This window comes from Mesocricetus auratus, unplaced genomic scaffold (assembly GCF_017639785.1).
Source record: "Mesocricetus auratus isolate SY011 unplaced genomic scaffold, BCM_Maur_2.0 Super-Scaffold_100008, whole genome shotgun sequence".
Lineage (NCBI taxonomy): Eukaryota > Metazoa > Chordata > Mammalia > Rodentia > Cricetidae > Mesocricetus > Mesocricetus auratus.
In genome coordinates this window covers 59,624,624-59,651,231 of record NW_024429192.1, presented here as the reverse complement: position 1 = coordinate 59,651,231, position 26,608 = coordinate 59,624,624, and the positions used below count along the sequence as shown (strand labels likewise).

The window sequence follows — 26,608 nt, the reverse complement described above, 5'->3', positions numbered from 1 at the left end:
GGGTGGAGATCTCTAAGAGTGAGGACAGTGCTGGGGACCTCTCTCTGGCTGGGCAACCATCCCACCAAATCTGAATCCTCGGACCTGGCTCTAACTTTTCAACTGTCAACTGTTTTGTCAAGGTGTTTTTGCCACTCTCCACACCCACTAACACCATCTGTGAGTTCTAGGTATCCCTTGCGCCTGGCCCAGGAGGCTGAGTTCAATTTTGGTCATTCCTGTTGGGGTAGAGTTTCAGTCTATACATCCCTAATGACTAATGAAGTTGACAGTTTTCACAGGCATATTTGCTATTCTTACAACTTCAGTGACATGTACTGTTACAAACTTTTGCTCAGTTTATAACTACTGTTTTCTTATTCTTAAATTTTGAGAAGTCTTTATATGTTCTATAAGTTCTCTATTACCTGCAAATATCTAATATCCCAGTGTTCTCATTACCTTAACTGTACTTTTTCTTTTCTTTGTTTGTTTGTTGTTTTCAAGACAGGGTTTTTCCGTGTAATAGTCTTGGCTGTCCTGGAACTCACCCTAAACCAGGCTGGCCTAGAATTCACAGAGATTGACCTGTCTCTGCCTCCAAGTGCTGGGATTAAAAGCATGCACCACCACTGCCCAGTTTAACTGCACTTTTCAAAGCTAGGAATTTTGCTAAAACTAGCTGTCAGTTTTCTATAGATTGTGTGTGACTTGCCTTGACACCTTTGCCAAATGTCACTGACCCCGGTCCTGTCAAAGTGTTACATTGTCTTACAATCAGGAAGCACTCTTGTGGTCCCCTTTTCCAAAGCTGTTTTGGCTATTCTAGGTGAATTTCAGAATCGACTCACTAATTATTGTTTTTAAAAAGTTAGAGTACATAGAATACACACCACAATTTTGGAAAGTTAGGTGTTTTAAGATTCTGTGGACCAAGCCTTATTCATGGAGCTACACCCCAGCCTCAAAAAATAGATACACTGGTGGCTGGAGATTACTTTCTGCACTTAAAGAAGAACCAAGTTTGGCTCCCAGCATCCATACCGGGCTGCTCATAACTGCCTGTAACTCCAGCTCCAGAGGATTTGATGCCCTCTTCTGGCTTCCGCAGTCACCTACATAAACATAGAATATACACTGACATGGATATAGATAGATAGATAGATAGATAGATAGACAGACAGACAGACAGACAGACAGACAGACAGACAGACAGGGTTTCTCTGTTAAGCCCTGGCTGACCTGGAACTCACTCTGTAGATCAGGCTGGCTTTAACTTGGGAGTTCCACCTATCTTCCACATGCTGGGATTAAAGGCATGCACCCCACCGCCTGGTTAAATGACCTCAATGGTATTTTTGCAGACCTTTTGTTTCATATTGCTTTCTTTGAAAATATTTTTTGTCTTATTGGTCTTTTGCTTATATATTTTGATTTGCTTCTGTTTTCTGGGGGAGGGAGGTGATAATGAGTTTCTTGATTTTTTTTTTTTTTGTCTTTGTTTTCTTAAATGTATGTCATTGATGTTTTGCTTGCCTGTATGTCTGTATGAGGGTGTCAGGTCCCCTGGAACTGGAATTACAGACAATTTTGAGCTGCCATGTGGGTGCTGGGAATTGAATCCAGGTCCTCTGGAAGAACAGTGCTCTTAACCACTGAGCCATCTCTCCAGCCAATAAATTTTAAAAACAGATACATTAATAAAATTTCATCTTTACTCACAATCATGGTGCATCTCTCCAGAATTTTCTCCACAATGCTTATAATTGGGGTTCGCAAGTCTTAACTCATTCATACCTCATGTTTGCAATGTCATCATAAAGGTGCTAGTTTGGCTAGGAAATTTCCACTCAGGAGGTGTTAAAGGAGTTAAAGCTGGACCCCAGTTAACAGTGCTTTGGGCATGTAACTTCATCAAGAATGAAGTCTCCCACTGGCAGATTCCTAACCTGATGACATTGCTGAAGTGTGGGTCTGAGGTCATGTGTCTCTGAAGGACACACATCCCAGTCACCTAGAGGTAAGCAGCTCTGCTCTTTGAGCATCCTAGTCACCATGAGGTGAGCAGCTCTGCCCTTCGGCAATGCTCTGCCTCTAGTGACTCAGGAGCCACACAACAGACGACCGCAACCTCTAAAAACCAAAAGCCAACCTGAATGTCTCCCTTTGCTTTCCTCAGGTTCTTTGTTACACAATGAAACGCTAAGTAGCATAAAAGGAGATTTTTACATTTCAATTTCCAACTATTCAACACCAGTATACATCAATTACAAACACTTGGGAGTTCGTTGTCAGCTTTTGGTAGATTCTATCAACTCTATTAGTTGGCACCAGCATGTTGATTTCAGTAGTGGAAGCACACATGCTTACCTTATTCCTTGTTAGGGAATTAAGCATTTAGTTTCTGCACAGATGTATGTTAGCTGTAGGGTTGCCCTGGATGCCCTTTATTCCTAATTTACTAGAGACTTCTGCCTGAGCTTCTCTCCGGAATAGTGGCTTTTGTCAAAGGCATTTTCCAGAGCATATGAGATGGTCATCTGATTCTGTTGATGCAGCCAATTACGTCAACTAGATTTGAACTTCATACCCAACTCAAATCCCTATAGCAACCCCATTTGACATACCATCTGTTTACATCTTATTAGTTGTAATTTCCAAAGCTGTGAGGGCTAGTGTTTCTGTCTTGTAACTGTCCAATCCCAGCATGGGGAATGCTGCAGCCCTTAAAGAGTGGAGAGTGGCTCTCTGCTTATCTGTTTTCTGAATTGTGTAGAACTGACATCACTATGTCATTAAATGTTTGGTTAGAATTCTCCCATAAAGTGACTTCTGGACCAGGTGTTACTTTCTTGCTTGATAATTTTTAAACTATAAATGCCATTTTAGAACTATCAACAAAATTTTTCTTCATGACTGAACTTTCTCATGTTACAACTTGCAGGAACATTCTAATCTCATACAAGGTGCCAAATTTGAAAGCATAAACTTTTTTGTACTAGGAATACAAATGTAATTATCATATCATGCATATTCATATCAAATATAAATATAGATATAAAATAATATCACCTTATTATATTGTTAATACCTACAGAATCTGTAAAGACAGCAAACATTAATAATTCATGACCCCCTTTAATCCCAGCACTCAGGAGGCAGAGGCCAGTAGATTTCTGTGAGTTTAAGGCCAGCCTGGTCTACAGAGCAAAGTCCAGGACAGTCATGGCTACACAGAGAAACCTTGTTTTGAAAAAAAAAAACCAATACATAAATAATTCATGACCCTAAAGGGTCAAAGTATTCCCATGTAAATGAGATGAATCACAGGACAAACTTCAAAGACACAATGCCCGTCTATCTAGGAAAAACAAAAAATCACAGTCACTGCTACAACAGAGCTGCCTATCATCCCAACACTTGAGGGGGGCTGGAGGGGTAGGGTGGTGATAACTGGATGATTACAGGTATAAGGCCAGCCTAGGCTACACAGTGTGACCATGTGCTTGTGTGTATGTAGGAGGAGAGACATTTGCCAAACACAAATGCCATCAGTTGTCTGTTAAAAAATTTTTTTTTGAATTTTGACTCGGTGGGACAGTGGTGGTGCATGCCTTTAATCCCAGCACTCAGGAGGCAGAGGCAGGAGGATCTTTCAGTTTGAGGCCAGCCTGGTCTTCAGAGTGAATTCCTGGACAGCCAGGGCTGCACAGACTGAGAAACCCTGTTTTAAAAAAAAGGAAAAGAAAACCTCTGTTCTACAGTGGCAAATAAACAGCAGGTAAAAAATTATGCCATGTCTGGAAATATTAGACTAAATGGGTAGAGAAAAGTGCTTTGGGGTTGACACTGGAATGGCCCACAAAACTTTTTCAAGATATCTGTGCCCAGGTCTTATTCACCCCCAAATTCTGATTCAGTAGATCTGAATCGATCCACAAGTGTTCTGGGAAAGGCTTCCCATGTGATTCTGACAAACACTTCTGATTCAGAACTGCCTATCTGACTGCATGGATGACTTCTCAAGTGACCATTAAACAATAAAATAAAAGACAAGTGTGGTGACACATGGCAGTTAACCCCAGCACACGGGAAACAGAGACAGGAGGATCTCATGTTCTGGGCCTTCATGGGCCACAGAGGCCTTTCTCAAAAACAATAAACAAACAAAAGAAATGAATATCAGAGCATTCTTAATAATGGGTGGGGATGTTCCTAGATAGATACCAAGTCATGTGTTATGTTTCTTTGCATCAAATAAACTCTACAATACTGTCACGTTTTACTCCAATAACCATTTCTAGTGCCTATGGACAGAGTCCAGCTGCTGGATTCCAATCAAAAGAGAAGCCATTGTTTACATCTGCGAGAAATCACAGAAAGGCGGCGGCAGCAACACATCTGTGTTCTAATCACGGCAAAGATTACACACTGCAAACACAACAGCTGATTGACAAGCAAGAGATCTCTACAATGGCACTCTACAATTTTGAGTGGCATTTTGATTTAAATAGGTTTGTAACTCATATAGAACTTTTCTATTGTAATATCTAGATTTCTGCAATACTTAAAAGGGTATGGGTTTTTTAATAAATACTATAAGAGCATAACTATTTCAAAATTTCAAATGTTGGGCTTCTTTCCAAAACACTCAGAAACATAAACAGTTTTTGCTGAGAATTCTTTGTGTAACAAATATTTAGGGGTAAGTACTTTTAGCACATACATCTTGACAATTTTACACACACAAAAACTCCTCTGGAAAAAGTAATAAACACTTGGGAAAATCTTCATATACAATTCAACATTCTAGTTGAATGTGTGTGTGTGTGTGTAATAGGAACTGCCAGAGTTGTCTTTTGTAACCTTACAAAATGAGTCAAGGACACAAAAATAGAGAAGTAACAATGTATTCCCTTGTACCTACCTAATTGTCACAATTATCAGATCTTTGCAATACTTGTTTCATATGGTCCCATGCTCTTGATATACTTTAAAGCAAATCCTACACATTGTATCACTTTTCAGCTTTAACAAATAAATTGTAGCAGAATCTCCTTACTACTATACCCTAGTTTGCTTCTCTGTTGTGATGCTAAACAGCTTGACCAAAAGCAGCTTAGGGAAGAAAGGGTTTACTTGGATCCCAAGTTACAGTCCATCACCCAGGGAAGCCAAGGACCTGAAGCAGAGATCACAGAGGCATGATGCTCAGTGGTTTGCTTCCCGTGGCTTGCTCAATTTGCTTTTTTATACAACCCAGGACCACTTTCCTGTCAAGGAGTAGGACCACCTACAGTGGACTACTGGCCCCTCCCCCATCAATCATCAATCAAGAAAATGTCCAGACATGCCCACAGGCCAATCTGACGAAAGAAATTTGTCAATTGAGGTTTCTTCTTCCACATGAAGTTGATAAAAAACTAACCCGTAAAACAAATACAGTATTAAACATAATTTAATGTCTCATACCCATTTCATGATTAACTTTCCCATATTGTCTCAGAATGCACTTGTACAATTCATTTTGTTCAAGGTTGTATCTTTTGGTTCCATACTACAACACACTAAAATAATTTGCCTGAAATCCTCAGCCTATGACTGGGGGATGGATGGCTTAGTGGGTTTAGTAAGTGCTTGCTGCACAAGCTTGAGAACCCCAATCTAGAAAATCCAAGCACCCACAGAACAGAAAGGACACCTTTTCCCCCAATAAGATTTCTGTAAAAATTACACTATAAAATGGGGAGGGCTGCCTAGCATGTGCAAGCCCTAGGTTCAATCCCCACCAAGAAAGAATAAGGATAGGACAGGAAACACAATCAGAGGGAACAAACTGTCCAGTGTCCTCCACCAGCAATAGTACTAAGACGAGCATTTAAGTTAGCTAAACTGTACAAGATACACCAGGTGTACACTAGTTGGTGGTAGCAAGACAACCTGCAGTACTTACGATTCCTAGGATCATGCAAAGAAAAATGATACCTGCAAGACATGGTCTGAAGGAGGGAAAAAGGCCTCAAGAAAGCAGTGGAAGGAAATGAAAGAACAGAATGGAGGATGCGCGCAAAGGCCAATGCTGGAGCTGGCAAAAGCCACAAGAATGATGATTCTGCTGTGACTTGGCCTGACACGACGATGCAAATTTCAAAAGAAAAGGCTAATAAACTGTAGAAACTATGAACACCACTGTACAAAAGCGGATGCCAAGTTCTCTTTTGATACATGCATACAGTTTAGTGTTTAAATCAGGTTAAACAAATTCAACTCAAACATTTGCCACTTCTCTATCCTGAAAACATTCAAAATGCTTTCTAGTTTTTTGAAACCATAAAGTACATCACTGTACACAGTCACTCTGCTGTCCAACAGCACAATAACATCACACAGCACTGTGACACCATGGCACCTGGCCAACCTTTCTCCACTCCTCCCTCCCTCGGGTTTTTGTTATATATATGTCTGAGTGTCATATCATGCATTCCATTACTTAATCTACTTTTTTCATGTAGACTATGTGCGTCACCCATATATACTGAGGTCCACATCCTCACACCTTCATGAAAGATGCTGTAACAACGCATGGTTTAGAGTAGAGGCTGGTAAGGTTAATGCAAAGCACCAAGTACCAAACAAGGTCATCCTGGCTATTCAGATTCCAAATTCTGCGGATACTCGAGGTCCTGATAAACAAGGTCATCCTGGCTATTCAGATTCCAAATTCTGCGGATACTCGAGGTCCTGATAAAAAATGTTGTCATATCAATATATAACATTTACACACACACACACACACACTTGCAATTTTTATAATACTTAATATGCAAATAGTTCTCATGTAATATTTGGGAACAATAACAAGAAAATGCTCATTTGTATTCATTTCAGACATAATTTTCTCTCTTCTAAATATCTCTGCTCTGTGTTAGTAGATACAGAAATATATCTATAGATATAGAACCCCTGATACAGAGAGCAAACTGCTCTCAACCTTATGGTTATGGGGTGGCACAGGGAGAGAGGAAGGGAAGGCAGGGGTGGGGTAGCTAGAGAAAGCACGTAGCTTATAGACACTGAAATTCTATATAGTGTTCATAGATAAGTTTCTTTCTTAACTTTTTAAAATGTAAAAGCTGAGCTCACAGGTAGAAATCATGGATGACATAATTTTCAAGATACAATACAAAATGAGAAACAGGTATGACCTCTTCTTTAAAACTTATTCAGAATTTCAAAATAAGGACATTAAGCTAGGCTCAGGCTATTCTGCAAAGACGTTCCATATGACTTCTGCATGTCCATCAGGCACAGAGCACGAGCTATTCTATAATTTTACCTTAGTAGCTAGGTAAATTCTACTTTGCCAATGTTCTACACTATTTGCATTATTTTTCCTCTGCCCTGATAAATAATGCTCTCACAAATATCCTTGTTTGCACTAACTGTGCGTGCCACACTTACCCTATTATTACTCAGAAGGTAGTCCCAAATGTAAAAATAGCAATCATATGTTTTCTTATTCATTTTTAATTTTTGTATGTGTTGAGGACAACCTGCATAGGAGGTAGCTCTTTCATTCCACCATGTGCGTCCCAGGGATCAAACTCAAGTTTGGCAAGCTTGGTGGTGACACCTTTACCCACTAAACCATTTTTCCAGGCCCCAAGATATACGTACTTTAAATCGTGAGGTCTAAGTCAGTAAAATCACTGACTCAGCAGGTAAAGGTGCTGCACCAAGCAAGCCTGGCAACCGAGTTCAAGCTCCATACCCACTCCAGTCATCCCCTCATTCCCTATGTGCACCATGGCGCCCAGCACACACGTACACACACACATACACACACATGTACACACGTACACACATGTACACACGTACACACACGTACACACATGTACACACATGTACACACACATACACACACACATGTACACACGTACACACATGTACACACGTACACACACGTACACACATGTACACACGTACACACATGTACACACACGTACACACATGTACACACGTACACACATGTACACACACGTACACACACATACACACACATACACACACATGTACACACGTACACACATGTACACACGTACACACATGTACACACGTACACACACGTACACACGTACACACATGTACACACGTACACACATGTACACGCATACACACACGTACACACATGTACACACATGTACACACACGTACACACACGTACACACACACACACACACACCAAATAATGAGGTATTTTATTAGCATGTCCTTCAAAAATGGTCTGTCAACCTACACTCTCTGCTACACTCTCTGTGTGAGAATTGTTTTCCTATGCCTTTTGCAGTACCAGGAACTCTACTGGTTTGTTTTGTTTTGTTTTGTTTTGTTTTGTTTTGTTTTGTTTTGTTTGGAATGGGGTAGGGTCTTAAACTCAGGGAAATATATCTGCCTTTGCCTCCCAAATGCTGGAAAACAAGATGCACACCACCATGCCTGGCAGTACAGGGGACTCAAAAAGTCATCAAATTGATAGTCAAAAGTCTCTTCCTTTAGTGTGGGTAAGTTTCATGTTTTAATTTTTTAGCTATTTGGCTCATGATTCTAGAGGCAGCAAGTCAAGTCCAAAGGCATGGTGATTCCCTCTAGTGAGGGTCACATGCTGTGCTCAAACATGAGGGAGATATCAAGTGGCAAAACTGCTCAGGCTTTAAAAAAATCTCATGCATTTTAATTTTCCTTGCCATGGCTTAGGCATGGCAGCTAGTGACATTCCAGCCTTTGTCCCTCTCTGCCTCCTGACTGTGGGTACAATGTGACTAGACACTTAGTGCCCCTGCCACGCCTTCCCTACATGATGGACTGTCCTCTCAAACCATGAACCAAAATAAACCCTTCTTTCTTTCCTTAAGTTGCCTTTTCAGGTATTCTTCTGCAGCAACAAGAAAACGGTATTGATCACCTGCAACATGACTTTGCCACCACCAGTTAAGACAAAGAGTGTAGTAAGGCCTGGTGCGCATGTCTGTAATCGCAGCTATTCAGAAGGCAAGATGTGTTGAACTACAAAGTAAATTCAAGACCAGTCTGGGCAAATGAGACCCTATTTCAAGATAAACAGTAGAAACAGAAGCCTGGAGATAGGACCCCGATGGTGAAGCACTTGCCTGGCATGCATGAGAGGTCCACACATATACACACACAAAGTGACTATATTTCTCTGCCCCCTCGAGCTGGGTGGCACCTTAGGAGAATATAGTAACATTAACATTGCTAGTCCAGGCATGACTCTCAAATGCTTAATTCTCTTGTCCCTTAGAAGTAAACTACTTTGAACATACAATTACACTAACAATAACATGCAATGAGAAGCCCAAGGTACATGGAAAGAGACAAAGGAGATGCTGGGTGGAAAGGACAGAGGGATCCAAGAATGCCAGGACATCAGACACATGAAATGAAGGAGCCATGCTGGAATGGGTCTTCCAGCCTCGGCCACCTCAGGGCACGTTAGGGGTGGATGAGTCAGAGATGAACCATCCAGCCAGGCTCTTTTCCAAACTGCTGACTCCTGAATCATAAGCAAAATAAAAGGGTTGTTTTGAGTCGCTTTCAGTTGATTTGTTACACCAGATAACCAGATGGTAATTTAAAGTGTGTACTAATCTTCAAGATTTTGTCTCTCCAAATCAACAAGGGTACAATCACAAGGGTACCTTACGACAGCACTACCACACGGCCTTAGGGACTTCGTACAGCAGCACCTCAAGGACAGCAAGCTAGGGCACGAGGCTAGCCAGGAACTTGCTATGTGGCTCAGGATAGACTGTAATACTGATATTCTTGCCTCCACCTCTCCAGTATTATGATTCCAAATGTGTGTTACTGAGACCAGCAAGTCTTTAAAAATCACTTACAAGACTAAGTTTCATTAGGTGTTTGTTTGAGGGGTTGCTGGGGGTGTTTGGGGAAGAGGTGAGTTAGTTCTTTTTAAGATAGGGTCCAGGCTGGCTTGGAACTCACTATGTAACCCAGGCTGGCCTGGTACTCACTATATAGCCAAAGCTGGCCTCAAACTTAAGACAATGCCCCTGCCTCAGCCTCTCAAGGTCAGAGATTAGAAGCATGAGTCCATGGATTTTTTTTATTTCTCCAAATATCTATCTGATTCAGGTGGCTTGGGGACAATAGCTGAAAAGCTATCTGATTTCCTGAACAGTTAAGTAAAACTCAAGAATGTATCAAGATGGAGAAAGGATAGTAAACAGACCTGAGTGCAGTTGAGTAGGCGGAGTAAGGGAATGTCCTATAGCACTGTAGGATACCTACAGTTAACAGCACTGAACAATGCCTCTAAATAGCTACTAGGGAAGATTTTAACTGGTCCCAACACAAAGAAATGACAATTGTCTGAGGTACTGCGCATGCAATTACTCTGATCTGATTATCTAAATTTTAGTGTGTTTGTGCAAGTGTGTGTACATTGTGCCCTCAAAACACATACAAGTATTATTTGTCAATTTTTAGGTAACACTATATATACAATGAATAATGTAAGAGAAATTTTATTAATTACTCAAATAAAACATTGAAAAATAAAAGAACAGTGATAACCACCATACTACCTAAGCTCGGACATTGTGAACACAATTACAATTTAGAAATATGAGTAGATGTAACAGTGAGAACGCGGGAGAGAGGGTTAATTGATATTTAATGCCCTTTTCTACTACTTCTTTCCTTTTGCTGTTGTAGTTTTGTTTTGTTTCTTGTTTGAGACAGGGTCTCACTATGTAGCCCTGGCCGGCCTGGAACGCCCTATGTAAACTAGACTGGCCTCAAACTCACAGACATCCACTTGCCTCTGCCTCCTGAGTACTGGGATTTAAGGTATGCATCACCATGCCTAGACTATTTGACTTATTTCTTAAAAGAAAAAGAAAATGGCACCAAGAATGAGAATCCCAGTGTTAGGGGTGGGGAAAGGCAGGAGTTGGGCCCCATGGTCAGACCCTATCTCCAAAAACCGAAAGGAGAAGGAGTAAGGATGCATTGCGTTTCTAGAGTGCTGCCTAAAGAAGGTTCTCTCCTTTTGCCAGACATGGTAGCACACGACCTCATCACAGCCACAGCAAGACCCTGATGCAAAGGGTATGCAAGAAGGAATGGTGTTTTTCCCACACACGAACACCTCGAAAGCACAGCCTCCTTGCATCATTAAACACGTTAAAGGAAAAGTCAAAGGGATGAACTTTCAGCTCACTATGAAAGCTTCTCAGGAAGCAGAAAGCTAAACTAGTAAACTCAAAACACCTGTAAGTGAAAACCCATCTTAAAAAGAATGTCAACAGGAAAAGTTTTATTTACTTACACCTATTTCTGGCTGACACCACAAAACCAAAATGGTTAGTCCCGTCAAGTTCAGTTTCCTATAAGTAAATAAACCAGTATACACTCTGATCATAATTTAGAAAATGCACAACTAAATTCCGTTATTATTCCTCCTGGTGTCTCACCACTGCTTGCCTTCAGTCAAACACTTCAAATAAACATGGATGCCTGTCAGTTACACCTTCTTCCCTGTGACATCATTTCCGGCAGCTACTCCTGCCCAACCTTCCCAGCAGCTGGACCTATAGGTACATGGAACTGTGTCCAGCTTACATAATCCTTTTTAAAAAGACATTTACTGCTCCCTGCAACTTGAAGTGGAAATTTACCAATCTGCTTTGTGCCAATATCCAAATGAGGATATGGCTCAATGGCAGAGCACCTGCTAGCCTGTGTGAGGTCTAGATCCCACCTCTAGCACTGAAGAAAGAAAAAGAAAAACAAAATCCAGCAGAGCTCTAAAATTGCAGGCTAGTGCCAAACTCTAAATACTCTATTTTTTCCTATGACACATGCCGACTTGCATGTTTAATTTATAAATTAAACACAGAAGCATAACAATAAAATAGACTTAAGGCTGGAGAGGTGGCTCAGAGTTACGAGCACTGGCTGCTCTTCCAGTGGTCCTGAGTTCAATTCCCAGCAAACACAAAGTGGCTCACAATCATCTATAATGAAATCTGATGCTCTCTTCTGGCATCAGGCATACATGCAGGCAGAACACTGTATGTAATAAGTAAGTAAATAAATCTTCTTTAAGGATAAATAAAATAGAGTAGTATACACTATACTGGAAGTCATATGGGGATGAGAGAAAAGGCTTGGCAGTTAAAAGCACTTGCTGAGCTTTTCAGAGGACCTATCCGGCAGCTCACAACCACCTGTCACTCCAGTTCCAGATGATCTGGTGTCCCCTCCAGTCTCCTCGGCACCTGGCAAGCACAGGGTACACACACACACAGAGAGAGAGAGAGAGAGAGAGAGAGAGAGAGAGAGAGAGAGAGAGAGAGAGAGAGAGAGAGAGAGGCAAACACTCCCACACATCAAATAAACAAATCTTTAAGATTACATGACTTGCTCTCTCTGAGTGCCCCGCTGCAGTCCCTCTGCTTCCTGTGATGTGGGAGTTCAATGTCCACACATCGAGGTGGAAAGACAAATGCATATGGTTCTGGCAGAGAATATGGGGAACCAACGTCAAGAATTTAGGGTCCTCAACACTTGCTTCTATTGAGTTTCTTCCAGAAAAGCCTGATTTCACTACTGAGGACTTGCTTTTGATGGGACCTTAATACAATTTCTTCAACATGACTACAAATGTGTTTGCAGTTTCTTCATCAATAGATACAGCCTCTCTGGTGATTTTTACAGTTTTCAGCCATAACACAAACCTAAACCTGTATGCCTATCTCTTATTTGCAGCCAAATGGCTTGGTGTTATTCATTTGGGGGAGATTACCACTGAAGTCTTCATATTAAACAGTCTGCCCTGGCACTCTGCAACCCACCAGAAAACATTCTCTGCTCAAGTGCCACCCACAAGTCTTCTCCTCCTGTTGTAACTAGGTGTTTACTGCATGTATGTCTGTAACTTTAATTGTATTACATTTATTTATTTATGAGTATGTATTCATACAAAGGGAAAAGGACATCTTAGGAGAGCCAGTTCTCAGGAATCAAATTCAGGTTGTCAGGTTTGGTGGCAAGTGCCTTTACCAGCCCAATGTCTGTAACTTTTGCAGGTAGAGATGTGAAAGTAAAACTCATAAAAAAATTATTTTTCTAACCAGGTGTAGCAGCTCACATCTGTAATCACAGCATGAAAGGCTGAGGCAAGAGGATTACTATGGTTCCAGGCCAGCATGAACTACAGAGTGAGACTATAACAGAAACCAAAGTAAGTGCCAGCAATATTTGTCATCAGGTAAGTCAGCAGCTTGCCACTAAACCTAAAAACCTGAGTGCAATCCCTGGGACCCACAGATAGGAGATAACTGACTCACACAAGTTGTGCTCTGACCACCACACATACACTATAGCATGTGTAACCCTAAACACACACACACACACAGTTTCTACCTTCACAATTTCAGAGTGAAGATATTTTAAACGTTTTAAAAAGCATTCTGTAAGCAGGGCACAGTTCTGTGCCTATAGTCTGGACAATTTCAGGCAATTCTCACTGCCTTGTCACTTAAATGAAACACTCCACAGTGAGCAAAGTAACTTAGAAGACTCATTCATAAGCTTCTTGTTGCTGTAACCAAAGAGAGGACAGATTTATTTAAGCTCCACCCACCACAGCAGGAAGAGCACAACAAAGCAGCTCATAACAAAGCAGGAAGCAAAGCAGAGAGGAAGGACCTGGGACTAGGTATAACCTTCCAAGATACACCCACCATACCTACTCCACCCAGGTTCCACTTCACAAAGTTGCTACAACCTCCCAAAACATGAGCACCAGCTAGGGACCAACCATGCAACACACAAGCTTATGGGAGGCATATCATGCTCAGACCATAACATTTTGCCCTTGTCTTCCAAGAGTTCATGACCATCTCATGGTGCAAAACGAACTCAGTCACCCCCAAGTGCCATAACAGTTCCAACACCGCTCAAAAGGACAGACGCAAAATGCTGCTATCTCCAACATCCTGGAGTCTACACAGCAGAATGGGCTTCACCCTCAGAACTCCACACAATCTGCCTGTGTGGATCTCTGTCCTGCCAAACATTGTCAACACAGCCTCCCAGCCTTCCCTTTGAAATCTGGTTACAAGTCTCCATGATCACATGGAGAATGACCAGCTCTGTGCCAGCTAGAGTGGTGCCATTTTGGACCATGACAGCAGAGTACAGTGAAATGAACATGGGACAACACTTTCCTAGGCTGCACTTTGCAAGCCATGTGCCTGGGCAATGCTCTCATTCCAAGTGAAAGTTTCTTCATGAGTTACATGTTTATGCCCTTGAGCCTGATAGAGTTCTAGCCAATTCCCACGAAGCCTGTAGGGCTCTTCTGCTGGTGGTTCCTCAGTTGCCCTAACCTCTTCAGAAACCATCCTTCCCCAGCACCAGCCTTCCGACCATACTGCACGTTTCTTAAGTCAATCTGTTCTGCTCTAGATTCTCAACCCTTGCCACCTTTTCACTCAACTGAAGCACTTTACAGTGAGTAAAGTAAGTTTAGCCTGGCTAAAAGCAGTCAGCAATAACCATGCCACAGCTGAATGCTAAACTGCCACATCAGTCCATCACCTTTAACTCGGCCTCCCGCAGTCATTAACAAAATGTAGAATGGATGTCAATGGCTTTACTTCAATTCCCCCAAAGAACGCTCCTTCACCCCAGAGCAGGGTGAGCCTGGCATTGGGAAACTCTCAGCACAACCATCCACTAGCCTGTTTACAGCACGCGGGGGCCCCACTAGCCCACTTCACCAAACTTTTCCACATTGCTCCCCAAGACTTCTGGACCACATCAGGAGGTAGCCCCGGCAACGACCCCACTTCCCTGACCACATCAGGAGGTAGCCCCGGCAACGACCCCACTTCTCTGACACCACTATTCTGCATCAGTCATTTTACATCACTGAGACTGAAATCACTGAAGCAAACACCGTAAGAGAGGAGGGTTTTTTTTGTGCCGTGGTTTCAAAGGGATCATCCACGGCTGCTCAGCCTATGTCCATGGGCAGAACATCACAGTGACAGAAAGACACAGGGGAAGCCATTCACCTTGTGGTAGGTAGATGGGAACCGGGACCAGGTCTTTCGTTAAGGACAACCTGAAGAACCTACTTCTTCCAGCCAGCCCCAATTCCCAGTTTCATAACCTCCAAAACAGCAGCTGGCTGGGGACCAAATAACACACAAAGCTCCAGGAGGACAGTAATACTGCAGACCTCAGCAATCTCAGCATAAGGCCAGTTTTTAATTTCTTCGTAGGGAATTTTTGCCTTTTCACATAAATGAAGCACTTTACAATTTCATTCTGGAATGTCTAGATTTACCAGCACCATTACTCTTACACCTCCAGCCTGCTACTAAATGAAATAAAGACTGCATTACAACCCTACCAGGTCCATCTGATAGTTAAGACAGTTAAGTGACTGATGGGCGGGTAGGACACACGATAAACATACTCTGGGAAAGAAGTGTTTACATCCCAGCTGGATGGAGCAGGACAACAAGTGATTTTTCACCACACTACTTAGAAGGGCAAATTTTAAAACGTGTACTTTCAGGCCTGGGGACGTGACCCAGTTGGAAAACTCCCTGCTGCATAAGCATGAGGACCTGAGGTTGGATCCCCAGCACTAAAGTAAAAGGTGGGCATGCCAACAAGCATCTATAGCCAGTGCTGGAGGTACACAGACAGGCAAATGCCCGGCTCACTAGCCAGCCAGCCAATTTAAACATATCCATGAGCTCCAGATTCAGTGAGAGATTCACCTCAAAAAAAAATATGGTGGAACATACCCTGTCACAAAAAGAAATCAAGCTCTAACTGGACTGGAGAGTGCTGGCCAGCGAGAAGAGAGCTGAGGTAGAGTTGCTGTCAACAGTCCTACTCACCTGTGAACCAGCCTACAAATCTACAAACCAGCCATGCAAGCTGTGCCCATTGGTGCAAGAACAGCAAGTCTGACATGGAGCAACCAACCATTTCCTGATTGGACTTGAAGCCCAAGAAACAGGAGGAAATTCACATCTGGTAAGCCTATGGCTGGAGATGCCAGGGGCCCTAAGAGGGGAGCTACTGATGTTGTCTGCTAAATGGACACGATGTGGCATCTAACTGTCAATCAAAATAACTATGTTGATGCCTGCAGATAGTGTTGCTGTCATTTGCAGCTGTCAGTGATAACTGTAGAGGTTCATAATTGGTCAAAGTAATGAAAAAAAGTAACTGTTGCAGAAACGAGGCTCAAGGGAGCAGCAGAAAATGTAAGAGTGGAGGAAGGAGAGAGTAATGTGGAATGCTGACTTCTGGGTCTGGGGTGGTGTCGCACTCTTGAATGCAGGGCAGCTGTGATGACCCACACAGGATGTGCACGAGCGTGGGACGGTCACAGAGAACAGAGGGTCTCAAGAGGCCCCACCCTCCCTGAAGATTTATGCAGTTAACAGTTGATGGGGAAGAGAGACATTGTCTTCAGCAGTGGAGCCACTGTAAGGTGCCTGCATGCCTGAGGGCAACACTAAGGGTCACCAAAAGAAGACAAGAAGGCAGAGGGGAGCCAGCGGTAAAAAGGAAGGGAACAGCGGGAGCGGGAGGGAGATACAGGGTAACAATGGATGAAGGGCCAAGATGACTATATACACGTATGACAGTAAAGAAACCCATTAACTCATTATTAGTATAATTAATATACACTAATAAAAAATAATAAGGTAGAGAGCAATCCAGGAAGATTCCAACCCCGTGGCCTCAAATGCATACACATATACCCATAGCTCTGTGAACACACAAACACAACACACACACACACACACACCAAAAAAAAATGAAAATACAGCATATTCCCTAGGCTTTCCACTTAGCATTTTCTCTTCATTATTTTATTACTGTGTTTACACAAGGGGTCTGTTGCGTGCACACATGTGGAGGTCAGAGGACAACTTTGTGCAGCTCCCTTCTCTCCTTCCACCTTCGCACGGGCTCCAAGGACCCAACTCAGGCCATCAGACTTGCACACACTTACTGCTAGGCTAGCAGGCTGGCCACATTTAGTATTTTCCAGACCAGGATTCATCAGATAATTGAACCCTTGGATCAATTTTTAAGACTTGCACACACTTACTGCTAGGCTAGCAGGCTGGCCACATTTAGTATTTTCCAGACCAGGATTCATCAGATAATTGAACCCTTGGATCAATTTTTAAGATTATTTTTATTAGAATACAGAGCCATCATTTTTAAAATCCACACCATTAACAAGGTCAAAATATCCAGCTAGTTTTTAATATTTAATGCATACTAACATTAATGTCTAAATGTTAATGTTTTTTTCATTTTTGGAACGAAAATGATTCCTAATTTTAGCCAGGTATGGTAGTGCACCTATAATCCCACCCGTGGGAGTCAGAGGCAGGAAAATTTCAGACTGGGCTATATAGTAAAACTCTGCCTGAAAAAAAAATAATAGTAAAATTCTACTTCATAAAATATTTTAGCTATGGAAAGATATAGAATGAGGCCTGGCATATCCAAAAAGTCTGCATACGTTTATGTTAACTTAAGTTGATTAAATTAAGTGAAAAATTAGAAACTGCAATTAGGAACATCAAGCTTCGTGGTGTTGGTATATATACTGTTAATTTCATTCTGCCACTTCTGAGATCAAAAAGCACATTTCTCATTATCTGACCACTCTATTTTTTACTGTATGAGGCACCAGTTGTCAAGGAGTTTGTCTGTTACTAAGATGGGATATAAAACGGTAAATCGGTTAAGACTAGCTTAATGGCAAAACTACATTAAGGTGTATGTAGCCTTGTTATGTTGCAAAGTGTTTCACCATTTAAAACTTCTCATCCAAAACATCCTGTTGAAAGGTTCTGTTCTACACAGGGCGGTGGTGGCGTACACCTTTGATCCTGGTACTTGAGAGACAGAGGCAGGAGGATCTTTGTCACTGATCTACAGAGTGAGTTCCAGGATAGCCAGGGTTACACAGAGAAACCCTGCCTCAAAAACAAAAAACAAAACAAAACAAAACAAAACAAAAAAAAACAGATTTTATTCCAGTTTACTGCATAAGAATCAAATCAGAACTATAATCTCTAAACAAAAACCCTCAGGATAATGAACAATAGATATTGTTAAAGGTTAAAAGCTAAAAGATCACACAAAGACGATTTAAAAGCTTACTCAAGTAATTATGTTTGTATATGAACACTATGCAGAGTAAAAAACACTTCACAGAAGCTTAAGAAATGGTTCAGAGGTTAAAAGAATTGACTTTTGATTCCCAGCACCAATGCAGTTGCTAAAAACTGTCTGTAACTCCAATTGCAGGGGACACATTTTTTTTGGCCTCCATGGGCACCATGCATGCACATGGTACACAGATATACATGCAGGAAACACATCCATACGCATAAAATGGATAATAAATAGGCCATAATTTGAACATTGTTAGATGTTGTTTCTTTTGTTTAAAGAGTGTCTTACTGAACGGTCCCGCCTGACCTGCAATCTGAGATCCTGCTGCCACAGCCTCCTGACACCATGCTCCATCATGCTTGGCCTCTCAACTTTACCTCAAAGACATTTTCACTTCCTAACTGAGTCAAAGTTATGTTCAAAATATATCTAGGAGGGCTGGAGAGATGGTTCAGCAGTTAAGAGCACTGGCTGCTCTTACAGAGGACCCAAGTTGAATTCGCAACACCCACAAGGCAGCTCACAGGCACCAGTAACTCAGTTCCAGGGAACCCAATACCCTCTTCTGATTGCTACGGGTACCGGGGGCACGTGATATACTGACATACATACAGGCAAAATGCCCATACACATAAAATAAAAATCTATTTTTTTCAAGTCTCACTAGATCACCCCAGCTAGCCTCAAACTCAAAATCATTCTGCCTCTGGCACCCTGAGTACTGGGAACTGTAATGATGTCTCCAACATGCTGAGCCTATAAACAATTTGGATTGTAAGTTCTGAAAAATCAAACAAGAAACTACTTATAATTTTGGGCCCAAATTCAAACTTCAGTAAATATTAATTAAAATGTCTCTGCCTCCCAAAAACTCCCTCATAGAAAAAGTTACACAGAGATACATTTACATTCTTGCAGATTTTTGTAACAAGATCTTGACCTTTAAGCTTTTACACTGGTATTTTAAAAGCTAAAAATAGAACCCAAAATTATACAATGAAATGTGCCCTCCAATCTACTAGCAAAAATCAAAATACCCAGCACTGGAATGCAAGAGAAAGCACCGACAAAAGTCACAACACTTCAGCCTAACCCTCCTACTTTCTCAGCAACTTAACAGGAAAACAAAGGTTTTAACCTTGAGCAGTGGGGAACCTTTTCTTCAGCAACATCTGACTTTTGCATTAAGTGTATAGCATCCAAGGCAGTTACACGCAAATGCTATAAGATGGGCTGGAGAGATGGCTCAGTGGTTAAGAGCACACTGTTCTTCCAGAGGTCCTGAGTTCAATTCCCAGCAACCACATGGTAGCTCACAACCATCTGTAATGTGATCTGGTGCCCTCTTCTGGCCTATAGCCAGAACAAATAAATCTTTAAAAAAAAAGTTTTAAAAAAATAAATGCCATAAGATCCATTTTGTGAGCCTAGTGGTGGCAGTGTGCACCTTTGATCACAGCACTGGGGAAACAGAGGCAGGCGGATCTCTGTGAGTTCGAGGCTACAGAGTAAGTTCCAGGACAGCCAGGACTGTTACACAGAGAAATGCTGTCTCAAAAAGCCAAAATAATAATAATAATGATTCATTTTGTGAAAGCATTTTATTTTATAAACTTTATTATTTAAAAACTTACAAGTAAATAAAAGCATCACATGCCAAAATTAGCAGGACCCAAAGTCTACAAAATTCAATGAACGTCTATATAGTTAGAATTCACATTTTGGAATATAAGTTTTTGTTGTTGCTGGCAGATAAGTACATAAAATATCTTCAACACTGAAAGTATGAAATTTAATGTGAGGTTCCACAACTTCTGGGTGTTTTACCTGCATGTATGCCTCATGCCCAGAATAGGGCACTGGATCCCTGGAACTGGATTACAGACGGTTCTAAACCAACATGTAGGTGACAGGAATAGAACCCAGGTCCACGGGAGAGCAGTCAGTGCTCTTAACAGTTGGGCTGTCTCTCCAGCCCCCATGTGAGTAATGGGGGAAATGTTTTTAAGGAATTAAAGTCAGAAACCAGCCCTCACAATTTCTCCTGTTTTCCTTGGTAATAGTGAATAACAGAGTTTTGTTTTGTTTGCATGTCTATGAGAGTGGTGTGTATGTGTGTATGCACATTTATCTAAGTTGGTGTTGTGTCCAAGCACACAAGCACATGTGTGTATGTACACATAAAGGCCAGAGGTTGATGTTCCTCCATCATTCTCCATCTGATATATTCAGGTAGTGTCTCTCACTTGATCCCAGTGCTCTCTGATTCCACTGTCTAGCTAGCCACCTTGTTCCAGAGGATCTATCTCTGCTTCCAAAACGCTGAGATCATCAGCCCAGAATTTACAATTGTGCTGGGGATCCACACTACAGTCCTCGATGATCAATCACACAGTCAGTGAACTGCTTCCTCAGCCCAGGATCACACAGTCAGTACTTTACCCACAGAACTGTCTCCTCAGCCCAGGTGACAGGGCTTTTGCTATGATATCCAGACTAGTCTACAATTCACAATCCTCCTGTCTCAGCTTCTTAAGTAGATGGGCACACAGGCATCAGTCACACAGTTCACATTCTCTATTTTGGTAAGTTCCAATATAGCATCCCAAATTCACATATACTCTTTAATCAACTTTATCGAATACATACAGGATGTGAACTAATACTAATGAAAGATCCTGTTCAGATACAACACAAATTTACACAGTGCTGGAGTCACAGAAAAACTACAATTTAATCTTCTTGGCATTGTTCTCTGTTGTAAATCTAATCTAGGCCCCAAAATGAATACAAGATGCTGGAGTTCTTGGAACCTTGGTATCTGTTCCCAGTTTGCAGCTGACAATAATTGGAATGCCAGAGGCTAGAAATCCTAGAAATCTCTATCTACATAAAACAGGGCAACTATTCAATCAAGTTGAACAAAAAAGCTCCCCATATCACACCATAACAAGCTGGTATCTCTAATTCATCTTTTATATTCAATGGCTACTTTAAAGGAGAAAGTGTCACGTGACATGTAACCAACATCAATGATTAGAAAGAAGCCTACCCAAAGCAGTTCCCTCGACTTGGCTTTTTTTTTTTTTTTTTTTTTTTTTGCCAAATCAAATTTATCTGAAACCAGGGAAGCACAAAGCTACATTCTCTAAAAAGAAAATTGCTGTGGTTACTTCCTGTGGAGATAAACAGCTGATGGCTGGAGAGACAGCTCAGTGGGTTAAGTGCTAGCCACACAAGACTAAGGAACTGAGTTTGACTCCCCAAAACATATGTTTAAAAAAAACCTGGGTGCATCACTATACCTATAATCCCAGCTCTGGGGAGACAGAAATGGGAGGATCCCTAGGAACTGCTGTCCAGTCAGTCTAGCCAAGTCAGCAAGCCTGAGGTTCAGTGAGAGACACTCTCAGAAGACAAGGTGGGAAGCAACTGAGGGAGACACCCAATGACTATCATCTCTGGCCTTCACGCACGCACGCACGCGCGCGCACACACACACACACGCAAACAGCTGAGTCACCTAAGCAAAAAGTTCAAAATAAGCAAAACTTTCCAAGGTATTATTTTAAAATTACTTCATTTGCTGCCCAGTCAGGAAAGCTAACCTCTAAGGCTGCCCTAAACAACCTATTTGGGTCACCAGAGTCCTTCAATTCACACAGAACATAAAACTGTCAAAATCTAATGGCAACAACATTAACGAAATCAAGTGCAGGACTGTGTTTTTTTGCAAGCACTAACTCCAAATAAAACTTACACCTAGAAAAGAGCAAAGACAACGTGTCCCTAAATTTCCTCTAAGTTCCCTCATTCTACATGTCTCCTTCCCTTCTTGGAGAGGAGAATGGGATGCCAAATTAACAGTCAGAAGGCCGAGAACAGTTCGTTCCCGGAGGGTGCAAGAATTTACAATGCACGCTTGGCAGGGAGCTCGGTGGGGCGCGCGCACGCACGCACACACACACACACACACACACACACACACAATGATCAGAGGAAGCTTTCAAAAAAATGTCACTCTGTAACAGAAATTTTAAGGTCTTATTTAGGCCTAAGGCCAGTCCTATCCAGTACACTGCAAAACACAGCCTAGAAAAGCTCCATTCTCCAAACCCTGAGTTTCCTATAATGCTCGAAAAGAGAAAAGCACGGATTCTGGACCCCCTCAGTAACTGCTGCCTCTCACGTGGAAGGCAGGCCAGCCCATGTGAATCCAAATGCCACCACATCAGTTTTGTGACAGATCCACTGGGAGCATCCGACTGTGATCCAGGGCCCCTCCAGCCCGCGGGAAGAGGAACACAAATGCAATCTTCGGGGCCCTCCTACTTCCGTTCTCAAAGCAGAAATGCTGCCTTGGCTAACCCTCAGTCCTGCACCTCTTCCAAAAGCTTCGACGGAAAGCAGAGCAGACCGTGGCGGTCAAAGGTGGATAGCCTAGGTGGTTCAAAGCCCCCCACCCCGCCCCGACTCGGTCGAATACGCCGCCGACGCTTCCCCGGGGTCCCTGCCCCCTCCTCCCCGGCCGAGAGCCGCGGAGAAGCGGGAAGAGGAACTAAGTGACCCGCAAGGATGCCCAGAAAGCTGGCGCGCAGAGGGGGTGGGGAGGTGGGCGCCGACGCGCAGCGGAAGGAAGGGGAAAGGAAGAGCGCCTGAGAGGGACGCGACTTTCGCGATGCGGCGGTGCCGGGGCTCTGGGAGAGGCGGCGGCGAGCCAGGGCTGAAGAGGCAACGTCCCCTCTCGGCCACGCCTCGGATTGCGGGCGAAAGGCTGCGGCCCGCCCCGTCGGAAGGCGCGGACTGAGCGCCCGCGGTGCTCCCGGAGCTGGCTGGGGTTCCCGGGGTCGGCGGTGCACCCGGGAGCCGACGATGCACCCGGGGTCGGTGGGTGCTGCCGGGGTCTGGCGAGGGTTCCCGGGTCAGTCGTGCTCCCGCAGCCAGCGGGTACTGCCGGGGCCAGCGAATGCTCCCGGGGTTGACAAGTGATCCCAGGGTCAGCGGCCGCTCCCCAAGACCGGCTCTCACGCCCCGGCGCCGGGAGAGGCGGCTCCAGGAGGCACCGGGCGACACGGCGGGTTTACCTGAAGCGGGGAGAGTCCTTCAGACACTCCTCGAAATCTACCGTCATCTTCATCTTGCCTCCGCCTGGTCTCGCAGGCGACGCCGGAGGAGCGGCGGGAGCTGCGGGAGCGGACAAGCGGCGGTGGCACCGGGGATCCGGGCGGCGTCGGCGAGCGCTCGGCCGCCTCTAGCGCTGCACGGAGCTGCTGAGGGCGTCGCGCACCCTGGGCATAGCAGCCGCGAAGACTGCAACGGCTCGGCAGGCCCAGGCCGCCTCTTCCTCCGCCCCAGCTGAGCGCCGGCCGGGTAAAACGCCCCAGAGTGACAACCGCCGCCAGCCAGCCACCGAGCCGCGGCCACGGGAGGGGCTTCCGGCAGCACCGCCCGCGGGAGGTGCACAGCCGCTGCGACAGCCAACCGCGGTGCGCGGGTGTCGTTAGGCGGGATGCACAGGTTGCTAGGAGGCCGGCCACGCAGGCGCCCTGGGAAGGAAGGAAGTCACGTGGTCTGCCTCTCTCCCACCCCTACCTTCTCACCCCTCCCTCGGGTCTAAAAGGAAGATGTACCCTTTAAAGCAGCGTTGGCAGCAATCTGTAGAGATCTGGGAGCAGAAATTATGCCTAGCAAGAGACTAGACTAAGCCTTTCAGTTTAGAGAGACTGAGGCCAAGAGAGGCTTGAGGGCACCTTTGATAACCTTTGGCTTATTGGCTCCACCGCGTAATAATTTGGAAATTGCTCCTACATACATCTTTTCATATGAGTGACCGTTTCCTGAAAGAAAGTACAATGCTAAACTATATTTAAAAATCTCCCTTAAAAGCATGGGTGTATCTGTAAAAGAGCGTAGGTGGGAACTTTAACCCAGTGGCTGTGAACACCTGGAGGCAACTTCTAGAGTTATCTCCTAGCTTTCCCATTTTACTCAGTGCTGATCTGATAGAGCTGTCCAGTTGACACAGTGTCACACAGCAACCATCCGGTAAGTGTTGGTTGTTATGATTGCACTATTGTCTTCTTTACAGGTTAGTCAAAGGTCAAGCCTCGGCCGACTCACTTTTGCTATCTGAAGTCTATATAACCTTTGACCATTTGTCTGTGTTAGAGAGTGATGTGCTATTTTTCGTAACCTCCTGTTAGATGTTGATCTCTTCTGTGCGTTTAGAAAGTACCAGTGGAATGTTGAAACTTTTCAAAGAGCACACAAACATTGTACGTTTCTTCTTTTATTAGAAACTTCCTTTTTATTGAATTGTATGTCTCTAAATTCTACATAGGTCCCCTTACTAGCTACAAACTATCTACTGTTCAAGTTCAGTGTTCTCAAATATATCAACTGGTCAGGTTAATCTTTTCCAGAATTGTAACTTCTAGATTGTAACTTTAATAAGAGAATTAGCCATTTATACTACATGTAATTGCATTGATTTGTGGCAACTAGTCAGCATATACAATAATTTATTGTGTCAATGTTTCATCATTCTGTTGCAAGACCCTTAAAAGTGATATTTGGGGTCTCAAATTTAAATTCAGCTGCACAAGATATTAAGTATGGGGCCATCCTGAGCTACATAGTGATATCCTGTCTCAAAAAAGCATAGACATAGTAACAAAAACCCTGATACTGGCACAAACCCAGACAGGTAGATCAGTGGAATAGCAGATCAGTGGAATAGCACTGAGGACCCCGGATGAAAACCACACACCTACACTACCAAATCTTTAACAGAGATGTCAAAAACATACTGGGATAAAATGACAGCCTCTTCAACATATGGTGCTGAGGTTCCTGGACATCCACATATAAAATAATGACAGTAGGGTCTGGAGCAATGTCCATAAGCTGCTTACCACACAATTACAAGGAACTAAATTTGGATCCCTGGCTCCCATGTAAAAAGCTAAATATGGTGGCATGTGCTGTAATCCTAAGGTTGGAGGGGTGGAGAGGCTGAGCTGGGGAACTCCAGGCTCAGAGAGACTAATCTCCAAATATAGGATGAGGAGCAGCTGGGAAGACATTCAACATCTACCTCTAGCACACAGGCATGTTCACACACATGGGCACAGACACATGCATGTACCACACACATACCCCAAAAGCTTCTACATGGCTTTTTAAGAAAAAAAAAAAGCAAAGGAAAGAGATGACCTATAAGATGGAAATTTTTTTCAATTATACACATGGCAGACATTAATATCCAGAATCTATAACAAGAATTTTAAAAAAAAAACCTTCAGGGTTAGCATAATGACTCAATGGGAAAAGACTCTTGTCACCAAACCTGAGTTCAGTCCTGATCCCATAGTGGAAAGAAAGCACCAACTACCAAGGTTGTGTGGGCTCCAATCTGCACATATGCTGTCACAAGTTCATGTCCATACTCACACACTTGTGTGCATTACATACACACACACTAATTTTTATTTACTTTTTAATGCATGTGTTTGTCTATGTAAGTGTATACTGGCTGTGTTCTGGTATCCCAGATGGTCAGACAAAGAGTGTCAAATCCACTGATGTTAACTGAATTACAGGCAGTTGTGGGCTGCTTGATGTGGGTCCTGGGAACTGAACTTGGGTCTTCATACCACACCACACCAACCCCCCCCCAACACACACACACATTTTAAAAAGAAAAGAATTCTATTAATAATAGGATAATGGATTGAGACATTTCTCAAAGGAAGAAATAAAATTACAAAAGTGCTCAGTGTCCTTAGTTATCAAAGAAATACAAATTAAAACTGCACTGAGATTATATTTCACCAGAGTCAAAATGACGATCAAGAAAATCAACCATACCGGGTGTGGTAGCACATGCCTTCAATCCCAGCACTTGGCAGGCTGATCTCTGTGAGTTCAAGGCCAGCTTTGTCTACAGAGGACCAGGAAAGGTAGGGACGTTACACAAAGAAACTGTGTCTAAAAAAAAGCCAAAGGAGAAGAAAACAAACACAACAAATGCTAGTAAGGGTGTGGAAAGAAAGGAGCCCTCATGCACCACTGGTGAGAATGTAAACTCGGTGTCGTCACCATAGAAATCAGTATGGAGGTGCCTCACATACTAAAGTTAGAACTATCATCAGACCATGATATTATGATTGGTAATCTATACCACTCCTAGGTACACCCATGAAAGATTCTAAGTCACCATACCACAGAGGTTCTGCACACCCATGGTTATTGAGGCACTGCTTAATATAACCAAGATAATGAAACTAACTTCAAGGTCTATCAACAGATGAACAGAGTATAATGAAGAAAATATGATATTTGACTG

At 43.1% G+C, this 26,608-nt stretch overlaps 1 protein-coding gene across 10 annotated transcripts in view; it reads right to left on the bottom strand.

Annotated features, from left to right (window-relative positions):
* Window positions 1-23,612, bottom strand: part of Acap2 (ArfGAP with coiled-coil, ankyrin repeat and PH domains 2) — a 120,943-nt gene extending 97,331 nt beyond the window's left edge. For 2 of the 10 annotated variants that reach the window (XM_040750968.1, XM_040750967.1), the window contains exon 1: window positions 23,346-23,611. In XM_040750968.1, coding sequence (XP_040606902.1) covers window positions 23,346-23,398 — 53 coding nt within the window. In that variant the 5' untranslated portion in view covers window positions 23,399-23,611. Of the gene's footprint in view, window positions 1-23,345 lie in introns of all 10 variants that reach the window. The other 8 variants (XM_040750972.1, XM_040750975.1, XM_040750970.1 and 5 more) reach the window with 6 other exon arrangements.
* Between the last annotated feature and the right edge of the window lie 2,996 nt (window positions 23,613-26,608).